We start from the raw sequence: 22579 nt of genomic DNA on the forward strand, positions 1-22579 counted from the left end.
CCCAAACTTCCAGGTATTTACCAGCCCTGGTTTTCAGTCACTTCCATGCCCTCAGAAAAAAGACTGTGGGCTAAAGGGCACATAGAAAAATATCAAAAGATGCCCTGCAGGATCAATGCTTACTCTTGTCCAGCATCCTGCTTCACACAGTGGTCAACCAGTTGCCCTGGAGAGCCAAGAAGTGCATAGAGGTCAAGGCCTTCTCCTGTGGGAGGAGCACTGGTATTCAGAGGCTTAATGCCTCTGGACATGGAGGTTCCCTTTAGTCTTCTTGGCTAGCAGCTGTTGATGTAATCCTCTGTGAATCTAATAATCTCTTTCAGCCATATATGCTAGTGGCGATCACTACGTCCTTCAGCAGTGAATTCCACCATTTAATTGCTTGTTGGTTGTTGTTTTTTAATTCCTTTTTAATCTTTAAAATGAAATTGCCAACACCAGTAGGAAAAAATTAAAAATCATCTATATATTAATAGTGAAGTTGGCCAGATCAGCGGTTACTTAAATCCAATGACTGGACCTGTGAACGGGCAAGACAGATCTTTTTACAAACCTAAAAAGGGCTCCAGGATTGCAGAAAAAATGTGAAATCTAATTTTTTTTTGTACATGGGGTGGGGGTTAAAAAAATCCAAAAAATAGTAAAAAGGTCATGTGTGACGTGCTTACGTCACTTCCAGGTTTAGTCCCCGAAACGCCACATCGCAAAGGGGCCCTTTACCAGGTTTATTCAGCTGCGGCTCCAAGCAGGCTATAAGTACCCATCTCCCCCATCTCCCTCCGCCACTCACACCCTTCAGGCTCAGCCCTGCGCTGTGTGCAAGAGTAAGCCCCATTGAATACTGGGGGAATTACTTGCATGTACGCCTGCTTGAGCTACACACCATCTTTCTCAGGCCCCAGAACAGCTGCAGCTTATAATGTCACTTTGACTGGGGGGGGGGCTTGAAAGATGGAGTTTCCCCTGCTAAAGAGACCTTTCCCTCTCTTCCCCATGAATCTGGTGCATATCTCTTCTCTCAGCCCTTCCTTTTTCATAAACTGATCTGCTTGGTTTTACTCCTTGCTTTCTGAGATGGGGGGGAAGGGAGGGGAGGGGAGGGGAGGAAGGAGAGGAAGGGAATATCCCATCACTGTTTGGAGCCTCAAAACTCCTCTCCGGTATCCAGAAAGGTGATGCTTGTGATCACAGAAAGGTGGCTAGGCGTGGAGGGAAGCTGGTGTATCCACAACACATTTTCTGCTCTGTGCAGGACAACAGCATCAGTGGGAGGACCTGGCAACCTTATTACTTACTTATTTACTTACTTACTTCATTTATATCCCTTCTTACTCCGCAATGGGATTTCAAAGTGAATCACATCATTCTCCTCTCCTCCATTTTATACTCACAACAATCCTGTGAGGAAATTTAGGCTGAAAGTGTCTAACTGGCCCAAAGGAACCCAGCAAGATTCCATGGCAGAGTGGGGATTCGAACATGGATCTCCCTGATCCTAGTCCAATACTGTAACCACTACATTATTCTGGCTCTGAGATCTCTACAGATCTTTAATTCACATTTCTGTTAAACTTCTCTCTAACTCCCAACTTCCAACACACTGTCCAGTTTCTAACTGAACAAAACTCCAGGGGTGAGATCTTAGTCTCCCAGTACAGAACTCCTATTGGCTGGTTCAGGTTGCCACTCTCATTGGCTCCTGTGTTGCTGGATGCTTTACCCATCACAGTACCTGAGTAAGTCACATTCATTTATTGCAATGGCATTATTTTTGCTGCTGCTTTGCACGCTGGCGAGATAAATAACATCTGTATGAGGCACAGCGCTTGAGTAACAGAAAGGCCAAACGATTTATTACCCACTAGACTCAAAGTCAAGCGTGAATGAGTGTGTATGCATTTTCAAAAAGTAATATACTTCCAAAAAGTTTCCTTTCATCCTTTTGAGGCACCTAAATACCAATAAGTCAAGCTTGATCCTGTATGGGAAATACAGGGCCTGTTCACTTATAAATGCATCAAAGGCCTTGATTGTCTGTTTTCTTGTGAATTGTCTCTAATCTAATGCTCTGCAGCCGCCAGCTGGTTTACTAATCTATACATAGTGCTGAGATTTCATTTACTTGGGACTAAAGTCCATGCCTTTTGTAGTTGTGTACTTTCACCTAAATGCTGGTTCCTCCACAGTGCCACTCTCTTCATGTTCTTGCATGCTCATAATATTTTAAACTGTATCTTCCTTTAGAATCTGGCCATAGGATGAAGTTTTAAAGTCTAAGCATTTTGTTTTCTTTCAAACCAGGCATTCACTGGCAATCTTGATAGTGATCTTCAATTATTTTTTATAGTGTGACATTTCTGTTTATTTTTACTAAAGGGTAGTTTGCAGAAATATCAGACAAACTTTGCATTATGGATCCTTGGTCCAGTTACGACCTGGAGTCTTTCTCTCATTTCTCTGTCATTCACTACATTCAAAAATACAATTGTCACTCTAAGCAACTTTAATGGCACTGCTTACTTCCACCTCTCCCTAGCCTTTCTAATTTTTAAAGCTGCTCTTGTATTGGTGAGATTTTTTCTCTGAGAAGTTTACTAAAGAAGCTGAACCATCATCCTTTCAGAAACCTACGAAACTTAAACGTTTTACAGGTATTTTCCAGCAAAGTTAATAGTGCAGTTTATGAGGTTTAAGAAAAATATAACTCTGCAGTTGAAACAATAAGCAGATTCTCTGATCACTTTTCAGCTAATATCTTGCAGGCAAGTGTCTATAAACTCACAACTATCATAGATCTCCTGCATATATTTTAGAGACATTTGCTTCCGTCCATGAATTTTGTTTTCTGTTTTGCTCTATAATATCCAAGAATTATATGTGAGATGGATGGGAATCAACATCGGTTTGCATGGATCCAAATCAAGCCCATTTGTCATCATCAGCTTTCCTACTTGCCATCAGTGCATATTTACCAAGGACTAGGGCTGTTGATTCGGTTTGGGCTGAACCGAAAAACAGCCGAATTTCCCCCGATTCGGCTGTTTTTCGGTTCGGACGAACAGAACTCAAAAAAGACGGGAAACAGAGGAGCCGAATTTGCCGACTTCGGGGGTTCGGTGAATAAATTCGGTAGATTCGGGGGGGCCTGCGCCTTCACGGGGCTTCCATGAAGGCGCAGGGAGGGGGCCCTTTAAACAGGTCTGCGCCTCCCAGCTGGGAGGTTCAGATCTGTTTAAAGGGCCCCTAGTGCAGAGAGCGCAGAGGGGTTTGACAACCCCCCGCCAGCCTTCCCGGGAGTCCCGGCAAGGCTGGGGGGGTGTCTATTGACCCCTCTGCGCTCTCTGCACAGAGAGCGCAGAGGTGCTTGACGGCCCCCCGCCAGCCTTCCCGGGAGTCCCGGCAAGGCTGGGGGGTCTTTAGACCCCTCTGCGCTCTCTGCGCAGAGGGCGCAGAGGGGCTTGACAACCCCTCACCAGCCTTCCCGGGAGTCCCGGCAAGGCTGGGGGGGGTGTCTATTGACCCCTGTGCGCTCTCTGCACAAAGAGCGCAGAGGCGCTTGACGGCCCCCCACCAGCCTTCCCGGGAGTCCTGGCAAAACTGGGGGGTGTGTGTCTATTGACCCCTCTGCGCTCTCTGCGCAGAGAGCGCAGAGGCTCTTGACAGCCCCCCGCCAGCCTTCCCGGGAGTCCCGGAGTGTGGAAATCAAGAAAGTAGCACAAGACAATTCTTTCTATAATAAGAAGACCAAACTATAGCAATTAGTGCTATTAAGAATATGTATTGGAAACATACAAAGAACAAAATTCTGGAGCAAAAAAGTATCACATAGGTAATTAAGACCCCAACTTTCAATAAGGGCTTTACAATACAAATATGAGCCCAAATTCTCAATCCTTATTTAGTCTACATAAATAATTTCATAAAGTGCATGAGTGAACCACGGGAACAATACTCAGTCCTTATAGAGTCCGCATGAAATTTCATAAAGTGCATCAGTAGGTCACAAAAGCAAGATGAAGGGCAATGGAAATCCGGTATAATTCCATTTCGTGCAGTCTTTTTCAAGCCTTCAATCTTTTTGTGCACTATTCAGTCAATGCACATAGGAGTGTACCCTTTCCTTGTATCTGGACGGCAAAGTAAGACGGCAAGGCTGGGGGGGGTCTTTAGACCCCTCTGCACTCTCTGCGCAGCCCGAATAAAAATGGGCTGAATTTTGCCAAATCCGAATTCAACCGATTTTTTTTTTCAACAGCCCTACCAAGGACAATCACTGTTTTTGGGACTGATCCTTGGTCATAGGGTTGCTAGCTCAAGGTTGGGAAATATCTGGAGATTTTTGGGATGGAGCCTGAGGAGGGCAGGGTTTGGGGAGGAGAGAAACTTCAATGCCATAGAGTCAAATTGCCAAAGCAGCCATTTTCTCTAGGTGAACTGTTCTCTGTCAGCTGGAGATCAGTTGTAATAGTGGGAGATCTCAGCTACTACCTGGAGGTTGGCAACCCTACTTGGTCAATCATTATATTTGCCTTTTGGGAGATGATGAATATTTTAGTTTCAGGTGAACAGCTGTGTTGGTCTGCAGTAGATGAGCTAGATTTGAGTCCAGTGGCACCTTAGAGACCAACATGATTTTCAGGGTATAAGCTTTCAAGAGTCAAAGCTCCCTTCATCGGATATGTGACGAAGGGAACTGTGCCTCTTAAAAGCTTATACCCCCCAAATCATGTTGGTCTCTAAGGTGCTACTGGACTCAGCTCTAGCTCTGAATATTTTAGTGAAAGTCACGAAGTCACCATTCTTTACGGTTCAGCTCCTTCTTCAGGATCTTGAAAGATTAAATCACTAACTAAGGGTGGATGGACCGTCCCTAGTGTCAATGTGAGATGGTCCATCCACCCTTCGTTAGGGATTTAATTTTTTAAGATCCTGAAGGAGGAGCTGAATTAAGGCATCATTGATGGATAAGGAAATGTAAGAGGGCTATACTTGGCTATTTCATATCCTCCCTTTGTAGATTTTAATCTCTCATCCCTAGTGTGACTACTGTTGGCCCTCCATCAAAATTCAGGCAACCATAAGGAAACAATATAAGCAAAATGTAACTACCTGGTAACACCAGACTTATTTGTAGCTTTCCCTAGATGAAATTCACACTCGTGAATCGATGACACTGCCTTATACTTAATTAGACAACAGGTATATCAAGGTCAGCATTGTCTCTGACTGGCAGTGAGAAAAAGGGGTGGTGGTGGAATGAAAAATAGGTGAATTTTCCAGGAAAGGTACATGAGCAAAATTGGGCAGGAATTTAGTTTCCTAACTATTTATATTTGCTGTAAAATCCATGTGGCTTTTGCTTTCTTAGGTAATATTTTCACATTTATTCCTTTGAGCTATACATGCCTTCAGGGGGAAAATGCTAAACTGAAACCAGTTTATTCCCTTATCTACAGCTTCTGTTTATGTGGGTCTTTTTAGCTCATCCACGATCACCCTCAATTCCAGCCTGTGAAACAATTTAAATGTGTTATCATATGCTTGAGTGCAAATGCCCAAGGTGTTGTTGTGTTCCCCTCACCCCCACCCCAGCTTGCTCTGGGACAGCTGGCAGCTCATTCTTCTTCTACATAGTATGATTTGATAAGTAGCTTACTGCATTTTTCATTATTTCATCAAAGGGCGAGATACCTGCAGGTAGATGCTGTTGAAGTAATTGTAGCATAGCTAAGGAAATCAACGTTTTGGAGACTTGGAAATATATTCCTTAGTTCATTCCTTCCCTCCAAATTCCCAAGTATACCCCAGTGCTCAGCCATCATGTCTTCCCACATAATCTTATTTTCTGTTATTAATATTAAGATTCTCACTAGACAATACACTAACCTCCAGCATCCCTTAACGTGCAGTCAATTGATTAAACACAGCACCGTTTAGTCTTCATAAACTTTTCTCCGTATGAAATAAAATGATTACACTTTGGGAGCAACAAGAGAGATTAAAATTTTTAATTAAAAAAGGAATATGCATTCTTTCCTTTGTAACATACTCCTTTATTAAAACAAAACACAATCCCACAAAATTGTGCCAAGCACAATCTAGCAAATTTTACTTGCGATTAAGCCCCATTGAAAGAACAGAATAGGATTTAGGGCCCAGAGGTAATCTGTGTCTGAGCAGTATCACAACTAACAGTTTTGGGGGCTCACATGATTTAATGATCCTTCATTCAAAATTCCTTGCTCATAGAAAGCTGGCATGTCAGAGAGATTACTAGGTCAGAATCTTTCTTCTTGAGAATCTTGAGAACAGCAGTATAATTTTTTTTTGGTATGGAAGAACATTCAGTTATGTGAGCTCCCACTTCTTGTCTGAATTAGTTCAGCCATTTACCCTCTCAGCAAATACTAGGCTTTAGTTGTGTCTCAAATTTATTTTGATATTTATACACTACTTTTTCCCAATTGGAGACCCAAAAACATTACAAAATCGTTCTCCCCTCCTCCATTACATGATTTACAACAACAATTGAGTGCTGAGAGGGTGGACCTGAGAGAAAGTGCCTGGCCCAAGATCACCCAGTGAGCTACCATGGCACAGTGAAGATTAGGCTTGCCATTTGTCTGCCTGTGGTGGGCAAGCCCCCACCCTTGGCCCCAATCTCCACACACAAGAAATTGAGGAGTGGGAGAAAAATAGCCATAGAATGGCCTCCATAGCAGCAATCTGGGAATTGCACCATGGCTCTATGGTCTTTACCACAGCGATTAGGGGAAATTCCTAGAGTGTCACTTGGAAGTAATGTCACATCCTCTCCAAACCTCACCTGCCCCTGCCACTGTCTTCAAACACTGTCTTCAAATATATAAGGGTGCCTACATTTACATGATGTTTGAATTGCCAGCACTGAATCAATATTAGCATTATCCCTCAAAGTTTTGTTTTCTGTCAAAGTAATTTCAGATGTTCTTATCGTGTTTTTCCAGGTACCGGTGCAATTTAATATAGCTGGGCACAGTAGACGACACCTGATGTCTGCTGATGCACAAGATAACAGTCTCTATAGTCCAGTGTATGCACTCAATGGGTCTGAACCATGCATCCTTTTTTATGCCACTAATTTCAGCCTCATATCCAACAATGGTGATCTTGTTGATCTATCCAATTTAACATTTGGGTCTCACAACGTGGATACCAGTTTATCTGTATGTCTGCCCACCAATGCCACGTGAGTAGGGTACCTTTTCAATACTAATAGCCTTTAACAGGTAATATATTGCTGAGCAAGCTGATGATAGTTGTCATCAATAGTGTTATTCCCTCTTCCCTATGCACTTACATACACACAATGCTATAAGGCTGGGCATGTCAGAAAGGAAGGAAGGAAGATGTCATTTCAGCATCCACAGAGTGCTTGCCCCTCCCTGATGAAGGCAGAATAATATCCTGTTTATGTGTAGTTCTGTGGTTCTTTAAAGGAATGGCTTTTGTTTTTACTGAATGAGCATATGTATATGTTTGTGTAGTGGGACAGCATTAACCCTTTCCCTTAGCTGTTATCCCACCAAAATTTGTCCCCATACCAAGCTGTTTACAGTTACCCTCACCATCCAAGGTAAAAACAAGCTGTAAGAGTTATTTTTGGCAGTAAAATGGCCCACGAGGAAAGGAATAAGTCATGCTGCTTTACTCATGCCAGCCTTCCTCTTCACATTGCAACCACAATAGCTGCTTTGTACAAAATAACAGTCCCTTTAAAGTATCATTGAACTATATGTAATGTGCAGTTCCACCCTGAGTAGCCATAGCTTGCCATCACAATCTACTATTGGGAGAAGGTTAGTCAGAGAATAACTTAAAATAAAGGGTTGTGGCTTTGTGGTGGAGCATGCAAAAGAGTCCTGGTTTCAATCCCTAGACTCTCCAGTTAGAGGATCTCCTATAGCTCTCTTTTTCTGCCTACAACTCTGGAGAATTTCCACCATTCCAAGTAGACAAAGCTGAGTTAATTGAACCCAATATATGTCACACACATATGTTTAATCCTCCCTGAACAGCTGTTGCAGAAGAACCAAAGGCCTCTTCTGACCCAAGTTCAATGTCTTTTATTCCTTTATAAATTTGATTCAAATTCAGGACTTTCATGATAACAGCATAAAGCTTGTAACTGTTCAGTTTATAAACAGCCTTGTATGAAGTGCAAGTGGAGATTACCATCCTGGCTCCATCTTTTGTCTCTTTTTCTTTGTTCATTTCAAAGGGAATTATTATACATGACTTCTGCCCATGCAGGTGTCTTCTTTGCTTATTTCCATCTTCTACTCTGCAATGCCCTCATTTTCCTTAAGCCTCTTGTCTTTTCCCCACTACCAAACATCCATTGCTATTACAATACTTTCTATGGTAAGATCTCTTTTCAGGAGTGTTAAGACTGAAATGAACGATAAATTTCTTCATAGATCAAGGTCTCCTCTGGAAATATTTTTTCTCTTTTGTATTCCAAGCAGATGATAGTATTCTCTTAAACATGGTTTCATTGCATTTGCTCATTTACTGTCTTTTCATTGTGTATGTTCATTGTACTTACCTATTGGTTTAGATAATTAAATTTGATTCTGTTGAATGAGAATGCTTTCATTTAAAAATGGTGCAACTTTTTCTTCATTTTCCCCTTTCTGCAACTGTTAGATTGTCATTACTATACACCAACCCAGTGCCTGGGATCAAGAGTCTGGAAATCAGGTACTTTTATAAATTACCTATAATGTCTTTAAACATATTTTGTAAAAGAGTGGCTGTAAAGCAGGAATATCAGTTCTAAATCCAGATGACCCATGAATTGATTGTTGATCTACAGATTACTTAGTACACAGGCAACCTTTTCTTAAGAAGTGGAGTGCCCAGGATCCAAACAACCACTTTAGGGTATATATTTTTATGTTTGATGGGGTCCAGCTGGCACTTGCTGACTAGATTAAAAGCCTAGGGGTGATACTGGATCCTGCTTTATTGCTGGAGAAGCAAACTAATGCACCTGCAAAACCAGCATTCTACCAACTTCACTTAGCTCAGAAGATGGTACTCTGCCATGATTCAGTTGATCTGGCCACGTGGATTCATGCTATGGTTACCTCACGGCTAGACTATCATAATACACTCTATATGAATCTTCCCTTCAAGGCCAATTCAGAAACTCCAGTTGGTACAGAATGCTGCAGTCCAACTACTGTCAGTCACTAAGCAGAATATGCCTTCTGCAGACACTCCACTGGTTATCAGCCTTTTGAAGGTGCCATTATCTACAAAATTCCTAATGGCATGGGATCCATGTACCTGCAGGACCACCTCTCCTGCTGTGTTCCACCACAACCGCTGCACTTATCTGAGCAAAGCCTTTTGAATGTGCCACCCTGCAGACAGTTAAAATTGGCAACTGCCTGTTCACGTGCATTCTCTATGGTGGCTCTCACATTGTGGAACAGCCTGTCCCGCGTCTATCATTTTGCGGAATGTTCAAAACAGATTTGTTCAGGAGGACATTCTTATAAAGGGGTCATAACTATAGTATAATGGATCAGCTCAGGAGGTTGCTTCTATAAGGGATAGTAAGTATTATAGCACATTTCAATGTTTATTGTACAGATCACCCCACTGCAATTCAATGTCTTCTGTCTTTGTAACCTTCTCTTCAGTATCGTATGTCGAACTTTAGACAAGTTTGTTGCCTTAGGCAGTTCTTTGCTGAAATTGGCTGTTCTGTTTTATTTTTTGTTTGTTTCTTTGCTGGCATTGTTTCCCAGTTCTTCAGTCCTAGCCCCATTGCATTGCTTTGTTTAGCAGAGATGTTTGCTATTTGTTTGAGTTCTTTTTTGTAATATTTTTGTAATTTGCTATGATGTTCTGGTTTGTTTTTAATGTTTGTTTTAGTGTCTGTATGGTTTCAATGTATTGTTCTAGTTGTTGAGTCACCTGAAGCAGGTCTTTGAAATGGCAGCATACATTTTTTCTCATTAAAAATCCATGGCATTTGTTTCACAAACCTGAAATGGCCTTTAGTCTTGTTTTCCTCCAAGGTCTGGTTCACACATGCAGGACCAGGGGTTTCAGATAAGGTGACAGAATGCTGGCATGGTTTGCTGTTTTAAGTGACAGGTAGGGAATCACATTATGATATGTTCCTTATGGAAAATTAGTGCAGCAAGCTCAGAGGGGGAACAGCCCTTTCCTACCTGCTATCCTAGTTTCCTGATGGTATGAAGTTCTTGGTTTGGTTTGGGTTAGGTTGGGTTTTCAATCTGCATCTGCACTCTGAAAGGTTGCAGTCTATTCTACTGTATCGGTGTTCTACTTCCTTATCTCCATCTCATTCTTTGCATGCTTAATTGTAGCCCTTCCTACCACATGAGAAATTGCTTCATAAAAGGGAAGGGTCCCTTTAATAGTTATTTGTGATATGGGCTGAGGGTCAGTTGCTCCAAGACATAATTCCACCAGATTTGTTTAGGTCTGCTTTGACAATTCAGGGAACATATGATACAGATCATATCTTTTCACCTCATAATGTATGGAATGTGAATTTATGTATTGTGTGTGTGTGTGTGTAAAGTGCTATCAAGTCACATCTGGCTTATGGTAACCTCAGCAAGGGGCTTTCAAGAGCCAGAGTGGTGCAGGGGTTAAGAACAGCAGACTCTAATCTGAAGAACTGGGTTTGATTCCCCGCTCCTCCACATGACTCTTGATCTTGGCCTAGTCACAATTCTCTCTGAACTCTTTCAGCCCCACCTACCTCTCAAGGTGTCTGTTATGGGGAGGCGAAGGGAAGGCGGTTGTAAGCCACTTTGAGACTCCTTAAAGGTAGAGAAAATCGGAGTGTAAAAACCAGTTCTTCTTCTTCTTGGCAATGAGAAGAAGAGATGGTTTGCCTGTGCTTTCCTCTGCTGAGTCTTCCTTGGTGTTCTTCCTTACAAGCACCGACCCTGCTTAGCTTCCAAGATCTGACGAGATTGGGCTATATATACCATGCCGCCTTCCCTCCCTAATGTATATAGCACAACAAAATAACACCATCTAGTTGGCATATGAATTCTCTTATTGCAGCTTTACTTTTTTTCCTTTTGGAGACATTTCTTTTTCAAAGAAGGGACCAATTCAAAAGCACTGAGAGTTCATTTAGAGAAGAAACAAAATTAAAGATTCATTTAACAGCAGAGTGCGTATACCAAATATTTAATGTAAATCTTTTGCACTATAGCTAAGAGTCTCTAGACTGCCATGAAAGGATGCTTTTCTTTGCAAAGCAAAATCATTATATTAATACAAACATGCCTTTTGCTAGGTTTCCATTTCCTCCCCCCCATTCCCTTTGATGTCTAAGTTAGCATCTTCCTTTTTTCCCTGAAAACAAAGGAAGGTTGCAGAGGAGATGTTAGCCTTTTTCAAATTTTATATTTAGGGGTATTGATCTGTGCATACCAAGAGTGTCCTTTGCCTGCAGTTGTTCTGATCCATGCGGTCACCATTTTGTCTGAAAATACCGAAAGCTTAAACTGTGTTCAGGGCCCATTTCAGACAACATGGTGACTGCAAGTATTGGGACAATCACAAGTAGCATGTGCTCCCTATACTCACAGTTGGTAGGGTTGCCAACATCCAGGTACTAGCTGGAGCTCTCCTGCTATTATAGCTGTTCTCCAGCCGATAGAGATCAGATCACCTGGAGAAATTGGCCACTTTGGCAATTAGACTCTATGGCATTGAAGTCCCTCTCCTCCCCAAACCCTGCCCTCCACAGGCTCTGCCCAAAAACCTCCAAACGGTGGCAAAGAGGGAACTGGCAACCCTAATAGCTGGATACCCCCAAATGTAACATCTGAAAAAGGCTGTAGTCTGCCAATTCATTTAGAAGTAGTCCAATTTCATATTTGTCCATGTAAATCTACTCCCCCAGTAGGGTTGCCAGGTCCCTCTTTGCCACCTGGTGGGAGGTTTTTGGGGCGGAGCCTGAGGAGGGTGGGGTTTGGGGAGGGGAGGGACTTCAGTGCCATAGAGTCCAATGGCCATTTTCTCCAGGTGAACTGATCTCTATCGGCTAGAGATCAGTTGTCTTCTGCTATTACCTGGAGGTTTGTGCAAACAAAACACCTGTGCTGCTCTTTCCTATCAGCATTACCAGGAGGTTGGCAACCCTATCCCCCAGGTTATCATGGATGACACTTCCATTGCTATTATACATCTGATGCTTGACAAGTGCACATCCGGTACATGATTTCCATTATTTGATGACTCTCAACTGTGCAAACTTCCCTCCTTGAAAGGCATTCTGATCGAGGTGATATGAGACTAGGCCAGATACAGCAAGTAGAGACGTGTTTATAGTCTTGGTTCCCCAAGACTGACAAAAGGGCCTACTGTCCCAACAGCACTGAAAAGCTTTCTGTCTTTGCTTGATGCACTCAAGAATGTCAGAGGTGGCGGGGAAAAAAATATCAGTTAGTATGGCTGATCCCTTCCAGCTTAAGGGATTTACTGAGAGCACCTTGCTGAAGGGCTCTGCAAATCCTGGCACCATCAGTCTGTGGCATTTTATCTGTGATAGGTCATCCACACATTCAAAGCTTGAAAAGATGCTGGCAGTCATCAAGAGGTCAATATGCCTGTATGAGCCAGACCCTGGTTTAGCACCAGTCAGTTAGGCTGTCTTTAGAAGGGAACCAAAATTACATTAGCCTCCATAGAAGGTTAATCCATAGGTTCTCCAGGGTTGGGAATCATGATAAAAAGAAATCACAAATGTTTACAAGTACCTTGTACACCTGAGGAGTAGCTAATGCAATTTCTGGGCAGATGGCCAACCAAATTTTCTGTCTAAGCTAGTATTTTATCTATTCTGCCTGTACTAGAGATGTCATCTGAGGAGTTTATCATATGCATAACTCACAATTCCATATGCCTCTTCCAATCTATATAATGGATTGGATCCAATGACTCATGAGTGGAAAAGGAAATGTACCTAAGCATGTTTCAACTTGTGTAAGGAATAGCACAATGGCGGCCGCAACACGGCACTTTAATATAATTTTTAATGAAAGAACAGTGTGCATATGGAGCAATGGAAAATACAGCAGATGGTTGATGTGGTTTAATTTAATTTTGTTTTGAAACTGTTTCAGAAGACATGCCTTGTGCTGTCATGTGCATGTGGAAAAGACAGTGTGGATGCAATCCCTTTCATTTAGTGCAAGCAGACAGCAAGGTGTAATTTGAGAACTTTCATTATTTTACACATGGAACTCTTCTATGGGATCCAACCCAGGGTTATCACACTGGAATACAGAACACTCAGATTACCTCCTTGCCCATCAGCCACCAGCTATGAAAACGTCAGTTCAGACATAAATAAGCAGTTGACCAATGCACCAGCTATCTACCGGACCTTACACAGAGCATGCTATAAACACCTACTTTCCAGTCCCCCCCCCCCCCCCCCGGGACAACTCCAAGCAACAGTTCGACAGCATGCAACGTGATAGATGGCACTTCTCTTAATACATTCCTCATATTCGCCGCTCTGAGCCCGGCCTTTTGCTGGGGAGGGCGGGTTATACATAAATAAATAAATTTTCCCTCATATACCCCCACTGAAGAGAATCTACAATTGTTGACCAATCTACAGTTGTTCAACTTACTTATCAAGTTCCACTGATATTTGTTTATTTAAAACATAGATAGATAGATAGATAGATAGATAGATAGATAGATAGATAGATAGATAGATAGATAGATAGAGATATGAGTGAGCCCCGTAGCGCAGAGTGGTAAGCTGTAGTACTGCAGTCCAAGCTCTGCTCACGACTTGAGTTTGATCCCAACGGAAGTTGGTTTCAGGTAGCCAGCTCAAGGTTGACTCAGCCTTCCATCCTTCCGAGGTGGGTAAAATGAGTACCCAGCTTGCTGGGGGTAAAGGGAAGATGACTGGGGAAGGCACTGGCAAACCACCCCATAAACAAAGTCTGCCTAGGAAACGTCGGGATGTGACGTCACCCTATGGGTCAGAAATGACCCAGTGCTTGCATAGGGGACCTTTACCTTTATATGTGTGTGTGTGTGCCTGTGCCTGTGTGTATGAAATATTTAAAACGAAACATATGAACACATAGACACACAAATGGAGAAGGGCTAATAAGAGTTAGTGAAGGATTGCCACACAGAAAAAATTTCACCCATAGGTAGAGGGAGACAGACAAATCATCTCTTTCTCTCCCTGGCTTTAAAACTATTGGCCCACAGACCTTTTTAGGGGGAAAATGTGATCACTCTGAGTACATTTTGTGTTACTATTAGCCCAAATATCGTTATGCCAGTTTCTGTGGTTGTGGACAGTCACAGGCATAGTCAAAAGCAGCAGGGAATGCAGGCTGGATGGTCAGGTGACATAGAGTATAACTACAGGAGGGCAGAGTTTCTTCTTAAAATGCTTTGCGTATAATTCACCTGGGTGCCCTCGGGTCTTTATCCCTGCCTAACACGATGGCTTAGCAGACAGATTATATAGTATGGTAGGGAAAATACAGCTGGCTACTGAAGTCAAACTGGAATGGCTGAAAGGCATTCTAACCATTGTGAACATAGGTAAATAGAATATCATTGCAAATTATTTCAAATTAAAAAGCTTAAATCAGCTTGCACTATGGTTCAGTGTGCCATCAAAGGGGCAGTGAGTGGCTTGCAAAAGACAACAAAATGTTACAGTGCAGTAGTGCAAGCTGCCATTAGAACAATATCTGGCAGATCAACACAATGGTGGTAAGCTCATAATGATTTAGGAAATTTTTATAAACATCCATTGCTCAAGGACAGGTAAACTTTTTCAATACAGATTGCTTTGCAAATACATTTTGAGCTGCAAGCAAGCCACAAATCCAGGCATTTTAGTATTGTTGGGTGGGGGAGAGATTGTCATGTGATTGTTAAAAATTCCCTCTTCCTGACTGGTTTTCCAGCTTATTGAGGGGTTCAAGACCAGCCCCAGGTGCTCTACAGAATCATTAATGTTTCAGTAGTTCAGATTTGCCTTCTTTTTTGTTCTGGTATCACTACATTTTTTTGAATGGGACACTACCAATTTTAAAGTGTGCCACATTCCACACTGAGGTATGTATGTAGGGTTGCCAGAGCCTGAGGAGGGTGGGGTTTGGAGACGGGAGAAACTTCAGTGCCATACAGTCCAATGGCCAAAGCGGCCATTTTCTCCATGTGAAGTGATCTCTATCAGCTGGAGATCAGTTGTAATAGCAGGAGATCTCCAGCTAGTATCTGGAGGTTGGCAACCCTGTATATATGTCATCAGTACTATGTGTGTTGAAGTTTGTAAAACTTGGAAAAGGGATATGTGATAGTAGCATCTGAACAGTACAAATGAGTCATTGGGTACAGAATTTGATAATAAGGCTCAAGCTTCTCCAACAAGAGGTCCAAACCACTGATAACTGAATGAGAAGAGCAGGCCCAGAGTCTATGACTGCATCTCCTCAGTCTGGAGATGAAAGTGATCAATGACAATGTGTAGCAGCCATGGGGATCCCACAGAGTTCCCAGGACTCCCACTAAGGTGGAAGATGTGCTGGCAACCATTGTGGTAGTAAAAAATTTTTTTTTTAATGCTGTTGTGCCCTCAGCATGACATTTTTTCTGGGGGGAAACCAGAAGTGACATCAGTCCTCTCTAGGAATTGCTGGAAGCTCTATGGTAAAAACAGTAGCATAGAGAGAGATGTAACATCACTTCCAGGTTTTCTTGGACTCCCAGTGGTTTCCAGGCTGTACCTAGCAACCCTAATCCTACAGTAAACTCACAGAAAGGATTTTTATCAGTGGGGTACACTTTCCTTGCCTCCTCCTTCCCCTTGTAGTCCAAAATGCCCCCCCCCAAAAAAATGTTGCTCCTGGGGAGCATGGAGACTGCCAGGAACAGCATGAGGGACAGTCAGAAGTTTGCAGCAGGGGGAACTGGTGGAAGTCCCTCAATTCCATTTCTAGAAATGGTCCATGGGATCCACCTTATAAAAAGATGTTTCATAAGCAATAGGAGACAACCTTAGGTGAAGCAAAACAGTAAATAATAGGAGAAAATCAGAAATGATGGGTAGGTCCTGAGGCAATATAAAGGATGAACTTGTGTTACAGATTTTGTAGGTCTAGAAAGTGGGCATAAATTTATAATTTCAGAAATACTGTTAGAGGCATTTGCATCTCTTATGCATCATTCGGCACAGCTCAGGCATATGTTCTGTTGCACACATTTATCTTCTTCAGGTAATAAATCCATCTTTTTGCACATGAATACCTCCTCTCCAAGGAGAATCCCCTCTTTTTATTCCCAAGGAAAACAAAATCCACATGCCTCCTTCTTCCTACGCCTTTTGCCTTCTGCAGAAGGTTCAAACTCAGAAAGTTTTCTAGCAGCTGTGTTGTATGGAGGGGGTTGAGGAGAGAGAATAAGAAAAGAGGCTCCATGTTTGCACCTTTCAGCACTGCAGCATGCAAAAAACATCTTTGGGGGGTCTCTCTAGCACTCCTAAGCTGAATGACATGTTTACAGCTTTAAGTTGATATCTAAATGAATCCATGTATCTGCCACCTTTATGTTTTTCCTCCGTAGTTTTAATCAATATCTTCTGTGATTCTTTTCTCTATAGATTTGTGATGACCAACAGGTTCTATGCCGTCTCTGCTCAAAACTGGTTCACTTTAGATTCTGTGGAGATTGTACAAGTCAACAAGACTGCTGCTAAATTTGATGTCTCCATCATCTCTAGTCCTGTGGAGTACTCATTTCATTGCCAGCTGGTGGGAACAAAAAGCCAGTATGGCGCAAGTCTAATTCCATTCGATAAGGACGTGAAAAGCTGGGAAGTTGTCATTTCTGAGTTCCAAGTGAGTACACATTGCCCATTTTGGAGGCAATTCTAAAAGCTATTACTGATAGTAAGAGTTTCTGAAAGGTATCTATACAATATCACCTTTGCCTTTCCTTCAGCCCTAAGGGAAAGTGAAAAGAGCTATTCTCCCCAATGACAGTACCCATTCCACTACCCCTGTGAGTTATTGAATAATGGGAAGTCGAGGGGTAGAGGGAAGGGGGCCATGTACAGAATGGCAAGGATACTGCAGCACATAGAAACAGGAGGCACCATAAAGTCATCCACTGAAAAGAATACCTCCTCAACTGTTAAAATGACTATTTCACCATTTTAATTGTGCTGCCGTTGCAAAGTACATCTTGTTCCTATTTCATGTTCATGTTCGATCCCCTAGTATGCTATCATGCATACACTTTCCCCTTTCAGACATCTTCCCCCTAAATAGGACCCCCAGTTACCTAGACTGTTCCAGAAACTGGCCCCGATGCCTTGCTGCTGCTAACATTTTTTCTGCCCTTTTCCTGGACCATCCATTTGTGGGCAAATGACATCATATGAGGAAAAACAGGGAATTGGCTGGCAGGTAGGAACCTGAGCTGTCCACTGCTTCTGTGTTAATGCCAACCATCAGAGAAAGGGATTGAGGCGTGAAAGATGAAGACCAAATTTGGTGCCTGGAGTTACTTAGTTTTCTCTCCTCAGGGCTGCCCTTATTTGACTATTCTCGTCTTTTCTATGCTGATTTTATGATAAAATGTGATTGATCTTATTGTTGATTTTTATTACTGGTCCCTTGATTTTATGTTTAATGATTGTTTTATTTCATATGGTTGGTGGAAGCTGTACCAGGAACATTTATGCTATGGGTTGCTGGGTATAAATATTTTAAAGAAATGAAAAATAAACATATAAAGCAGATACATGAAACTTTACAATATAGTTATTCCTTGCATGGCATTCAGGAGCTTTAACTTTCTTTGCTTTTTAATTCCTATGCTTAAAAAAATGTAATTTTTAAATGCTGCTTCATCACCATATAGAAAGCAACTTACAAACAATGTCATTTGGCAGCAAGCCTTTGCATTTTAGGGACTTTGGGTCCAGTTGTTTACAAAAAAAGTTCTATACTCGTGTGTTTATGAAAATATATAATAAATATCCAAGTGATGGTCCACAGTTGAATTAAAAAATCCACACCACAGGGCCACCTACAGCTCCAATTAAGTCTCTGCAAACCTAGGAGAGCTCCCAGTTTGCAGAGAAATCCAATTTGTCTTTAAAAAATTGGGGCACTAAAATCTTCCAAAATGTTAAGAATGCTGTCTGCACATGCTCAGACATCTGGGGAAAAAACTGAATTTGAGGGGAGGGAACAGCAGGCAGGGATGGGAATTTTCCCTCCCCAATGAATTGTTGTGAGTTCCCACTTGTGTGTGTGTGGGAATACATGTGTACACATATACATCTAACAACAGAGGGTGTTGAGATTTATTAGACTTCAAGGTGATTGTTGGGAGGGAGGGGTTGCAGTGATATAATATATAATTATACAATTGTTTTTTGTTTTGTTTTTAGTTAAACCATGTATTAGGCCTCGTTCTTCCTTACAGAGCTCAACATGGCTTACAATGTAGATATGGTACATAAAATAGAATACATAAAATCCATAAATACCAAAATTTAAAATCATAATGTAGGACTGCTAGTCAACTAATCAAATGTAGTCTTAAAACCATCCTCCCTCTCTCCGCTACCTCTCTCAATCCTCTTCTTCTCTGAAGTAGGAAAAATGTGTTACCCTGTCATGTTACTTTTCCAAGTCCTAGCAATGTTAAGAATGTTATTGTTAACTGAATTGGTTTTTTGGTATATCCAACTATCTGCCAAATGTCTTTCATATCACATCTTTATATATGGTCAAACAATTGGTAAAACCCACTCAGGATGCACAATGCAGTTTTTAAAAAATTCAGTTAAGTTTTCAAAATACAACGAATCAGGTACAGGTGAAACAGGAAAGCTAGAATCTTTGTCAAAGGACCTTGAAAAATCTTGTGTGAGAGACAGAGATAAAGAGAGAATACTATTTTATATATATTTATAAACCTTCTCATCAAGAAACTGCAGGAAATTGCTTTTCTATTTCACTGCTGGAGTTCAACAACCTATACCACAGCAATGGCAAAACATCAGGAAGATTATAGTAGAATGGAAAATTACAATGCCAAACTTGACAAGACATTTTAAGACAATTAAACCTTCATTCTTACATCCCATTCCCGAGGCTTGCAGCAGCCGGGGCAGCATGGCTGAGGCATTGCTGCAACACCTCCAAAGAGTTTCCTGGCCGCTGCAAGGCTAAAAAAAAGGTCTTTAAAACAAAAACAACAAAAATCAAAAATGGAGGGAAAGCCCCATTGAAAACAGCGATGCTTTGCCAAGAAAAACCTGGTTCAGCAATGCTGTTGCTGGAGGGGGCATTCCCGGGCTGAAGGGGTTTAGGAAGCTGACGACAGTAAGCCCCGCTCTGGGAACACCATGGGAATGCGCCCCCCCCCCCCACGCTGGTACCACATTTCTTTTCCAGGATTTAGGTCCCAGAGAGACTGCGGCATCGGAGGAGCACCGTACAGCTCCGTGGTGGCCAGGCGCCAACCGAACTGGCCCCACCACCAGCGTAAGTGCCTCGTATTCAGTGATAAGATGGCACTTATGCTGGCAGTGGGGTCACACCACCTCCACTACACTTTCAGCCCAATCCTCAGGAATGGGCCATGAGTTTTTTTTTTTTTTTTGAGAGGCAGGAAAGAAGGTTGAAGGAGCAATTGCGTTGCACCCGAAACTGCCAGTTTTCCTGTCTTCAGTCCTTCACCCTCTTTTGTTCTCTTCACACAGAATGCCTTAGTAAGATCAAAGGCTTGTGACATGCTTCAAGAACAATACAATGTATTTTTTTTATAGGTGCTCAATGCTCAGTGGGAACCCATTATGTATCATCTTTCCTCAGTCAGCCGTTCAGATTGTAGTTTGTTACTCCCTTTGCAACTCTGGCCTGACGCCTGAAGAGGAGCTAGGCAATAAAATGCCCCAGCCAATGTGCGCACAAATGAAAGACTCCTTCCCTCCAACCCAATTTTTCATAATCCTAGCTAAGTGTTGAAATTCAGGAACTAAGGATACTAAATGACCTGAAAACCACTGGAGGTTGCTGAGTCGGGGGAATCAGAGCAGGTTTCCCAGTCCCCAACCTGTTTTCAAGCTGTTTTTAAAGATTTAAACATTTTTAATCTTTGTTTTTATTTATTTTTAAAATTTAATATAGGCTTTTTAATTGGAGGGGGGTTGAATTTCTGTTGCACGTGTGTGCAGAATGGATACAGAAGCAGACAGGAAAGGCCTAAAAGAAGGTGTGAGTGACCCTGGCAGTTAGAAAAAGTCCCATTGCCACCAGACCCCAAACTTGTTCTCGTCCTCCTTCCTGTACCATGTGTGGAGACAAGAGCTTGGTTGGATGCCTTACTCTCTCTGTGTGTGTCCCCAGCAGTGGCAGAGGAGGTGGATGCTGGCAATAGGTTTGCCAGGTCGCCCCTTGCCATCAGCGGGAGTTTTGCGGAAGCATGGCTGGCGGTGGTGATTGGCATGTGCCTGGCGTGCGCACACATATGACGCAGTGATGTGCGGACGCTCTAGCAGATGCTCTATGGAAACTCTATTGTTTCCATAGAGATTTTGGGGAGAGTGCTAGAGCATCCACGTCGCTTCCGGGTAAACCTGGAAGTGATGTAGCATGTGCACGGATCGCGCCCCCCCCCACTGGCCCTCTTCCACCTGTCAACCAGCTGAGGGGCAGCGAGCAGCCCAGTACCAGGCAGTTGGCACGCCTAGCTGACAATCTCTGGCATTCTAAACAGCTGTGGTAAGGAGCACCTGCCACCGCTGCCAGTTCTGCTTCCCATGTTAGTTGACCTGGTAACTTCCCTGACTTGCCAGTGAATCTCCCAGCCTCCTACACAAGAACTTTATTTCCATACTGTGTGTGTGTGTGTTAAGTGCCGTCAAGTCGCTTCCGACTCATGGCGACCCTATGAATGAAAGTCCTCCAAAATGTCCTCTCTTTGACAGCCTTGCTCAGATCTTGCAAATTGAAGGCTGTGGCTTCCTTTATTGAGTCAATCCATCTCTTGTTGGGTCTTCCTCTTTTCCATACTAGTCGTAACATTTCCAGATGATTCAATGAAAGCTCCCCTTTCCTGCTCCAGAAGCTTAATGGTAGAACTCAGCCTTTGTAAGACACAGATTTCCAAGTTTAAGCTCTCAACTAGAATTCTCAGAAAGACTTTTACATAAAAAACCAGAAAGTTGGATGCAAAAGACAGAGTGAGTGCTTGCTCTGAATTAGCATAATACAATTCTTAAGTGCATGAAGGTTACATAGTAGCCTCAACAGGAGATTAGGTTTAAATGCCTAATCTTTATGAAAAACCTAATAGGTGCTGTCTTTTAGTTTTCTTTAAAATACCCTTCAGTTTTCTGAAGTTGATCTTAAACTTTTCCTGTGGTTACAATAGCAACAAGGATGTGTGGTTGATAAACACACAGCATGTGGAAGCAGAACATGAAGTACACATTCACTCCTGTGTCTTCTCTTTTGCAGATTCAAGCTTTCAGTGTTCAAAACACCACCTTTGCATATGCAAGTGACTGTACATCCTTCTTCACCCCTGCAATTTGGATGGCTCTGGTGACCTCATTAGTTTTGTTACTGATACTCACTTATGGAATCCACATGATTGTACATCTCACAACAAACAGTAGATTTGATAACCCCAAAGATCCACGTCTTTCTGTTCCGGAGACCGAATAACTGCATATATAAATTCAGTGTAACAGTGAATGCCTTTTATACCTAATAATGTAGAAGAAAAAACAGGTCAAGTCATGCACAGTATGTAATCTTTGGTCAATGGAATTTTTTTAAAGGTGATTGTTAGCAGCAGTAATAATTCTGCCAGCTGTTACCTCTTTGTAATAGCTGCTGGGATGAAGGTCTTGAGGCAAAGCTGATACCACTCACAGTAGTTGCCAGCCATTAAGAAGACCAGTAGGTAGTGCCAACTGCTTCATAATTGCTGTTTGGAAAAGTGTATTATAAACATAGAAAAGGATTTTAAAGTGAAGCTTTATTAAGAAATTAGATGTTGAATTTTTAATATCTGTTTTAAAGGCATGTTCTTTCCAAATGCTATGGTCCAAAAAATATAGGCAATAAACCGTAGATGCAAAACTAACTGGTGAATTTACTTTGCATAATCACATTTCAAGATTTACATGTTAGCTTTCTCTGATATTTTTGAACACCCCCCCTCCCTATGATGAACTACATCTGGAAGATCCTCTTCTGAAAAGACCCAAGTGGCTATCACTTCCACATCTGCTACCCAAAGAGCAATTGTGATCTTGGAAAGCTGCCATTCTCCCAGCAATGAGGAAATGTCACTGAATATCCATCAGGCCATTTTGCAGGCCTAATGTCCATGTGGATGTTGTTACTCTCAGATTCCAAAAATCCATGACTCCATTGGAGAATGTGATTGCTTGAATCTACCACTATATATGATCCTAGCTGCTGATCCATGATGATTTGTGCACCTAGGGATA

At 42.2% G+C, this 22579-nt stretch overlaps 1 protein-coding gene across 1 annotated transcript in view; it reads left to right on the forward strand.

Annotated features, from left to right (window-relative positions):
• LOC130475422 (V-type proton ATPase subunit S1-like) overlaps positions 1 to 21844 on the forward strand; it is a 45301-nt gene extending 23457 nt beyond the window's left edge. The window contains exons 7-10 of the mRNA XM_056847198.1: positions 6987 to 7228; positions 8689 to 8742; positions 16697 to 16934; positions 21576 to 21844. Coding sequence (XP_056703176.1) covers positions 6987 to 7228; positions 8689 to 8742; positions 16697 to 16934; positions 21576 to 21785 — 744 coding nt within the window. The 3' untranslated portion in view covers positions 21786 to 21844. The remainder of the gene's footprint in view (positions 1 to 6986; positions 7229 to 8688; positions 8743 to 16696; positions 16935 to 21575) is intronic.
• The last annotated feature ends 735 nt before the right edge of the window (positions 21845 to 22579 follow it).

Source organism: Euleptes europaea, chromosome 3 (assembly GCF_029931775.1).
Source record: "Euleptes europaea isolate rEulEur1 chromosome 3, rEulEur1.hap1, whole genome shotgun sequence".
NCBI classification, from domain to species: domain Eukaryota; kingdom Metazoa; phylum Chordata; class Lepidosauria; order Squamata; family Sphaerodactylidae; genus Euleptes; species Euleptes europaea.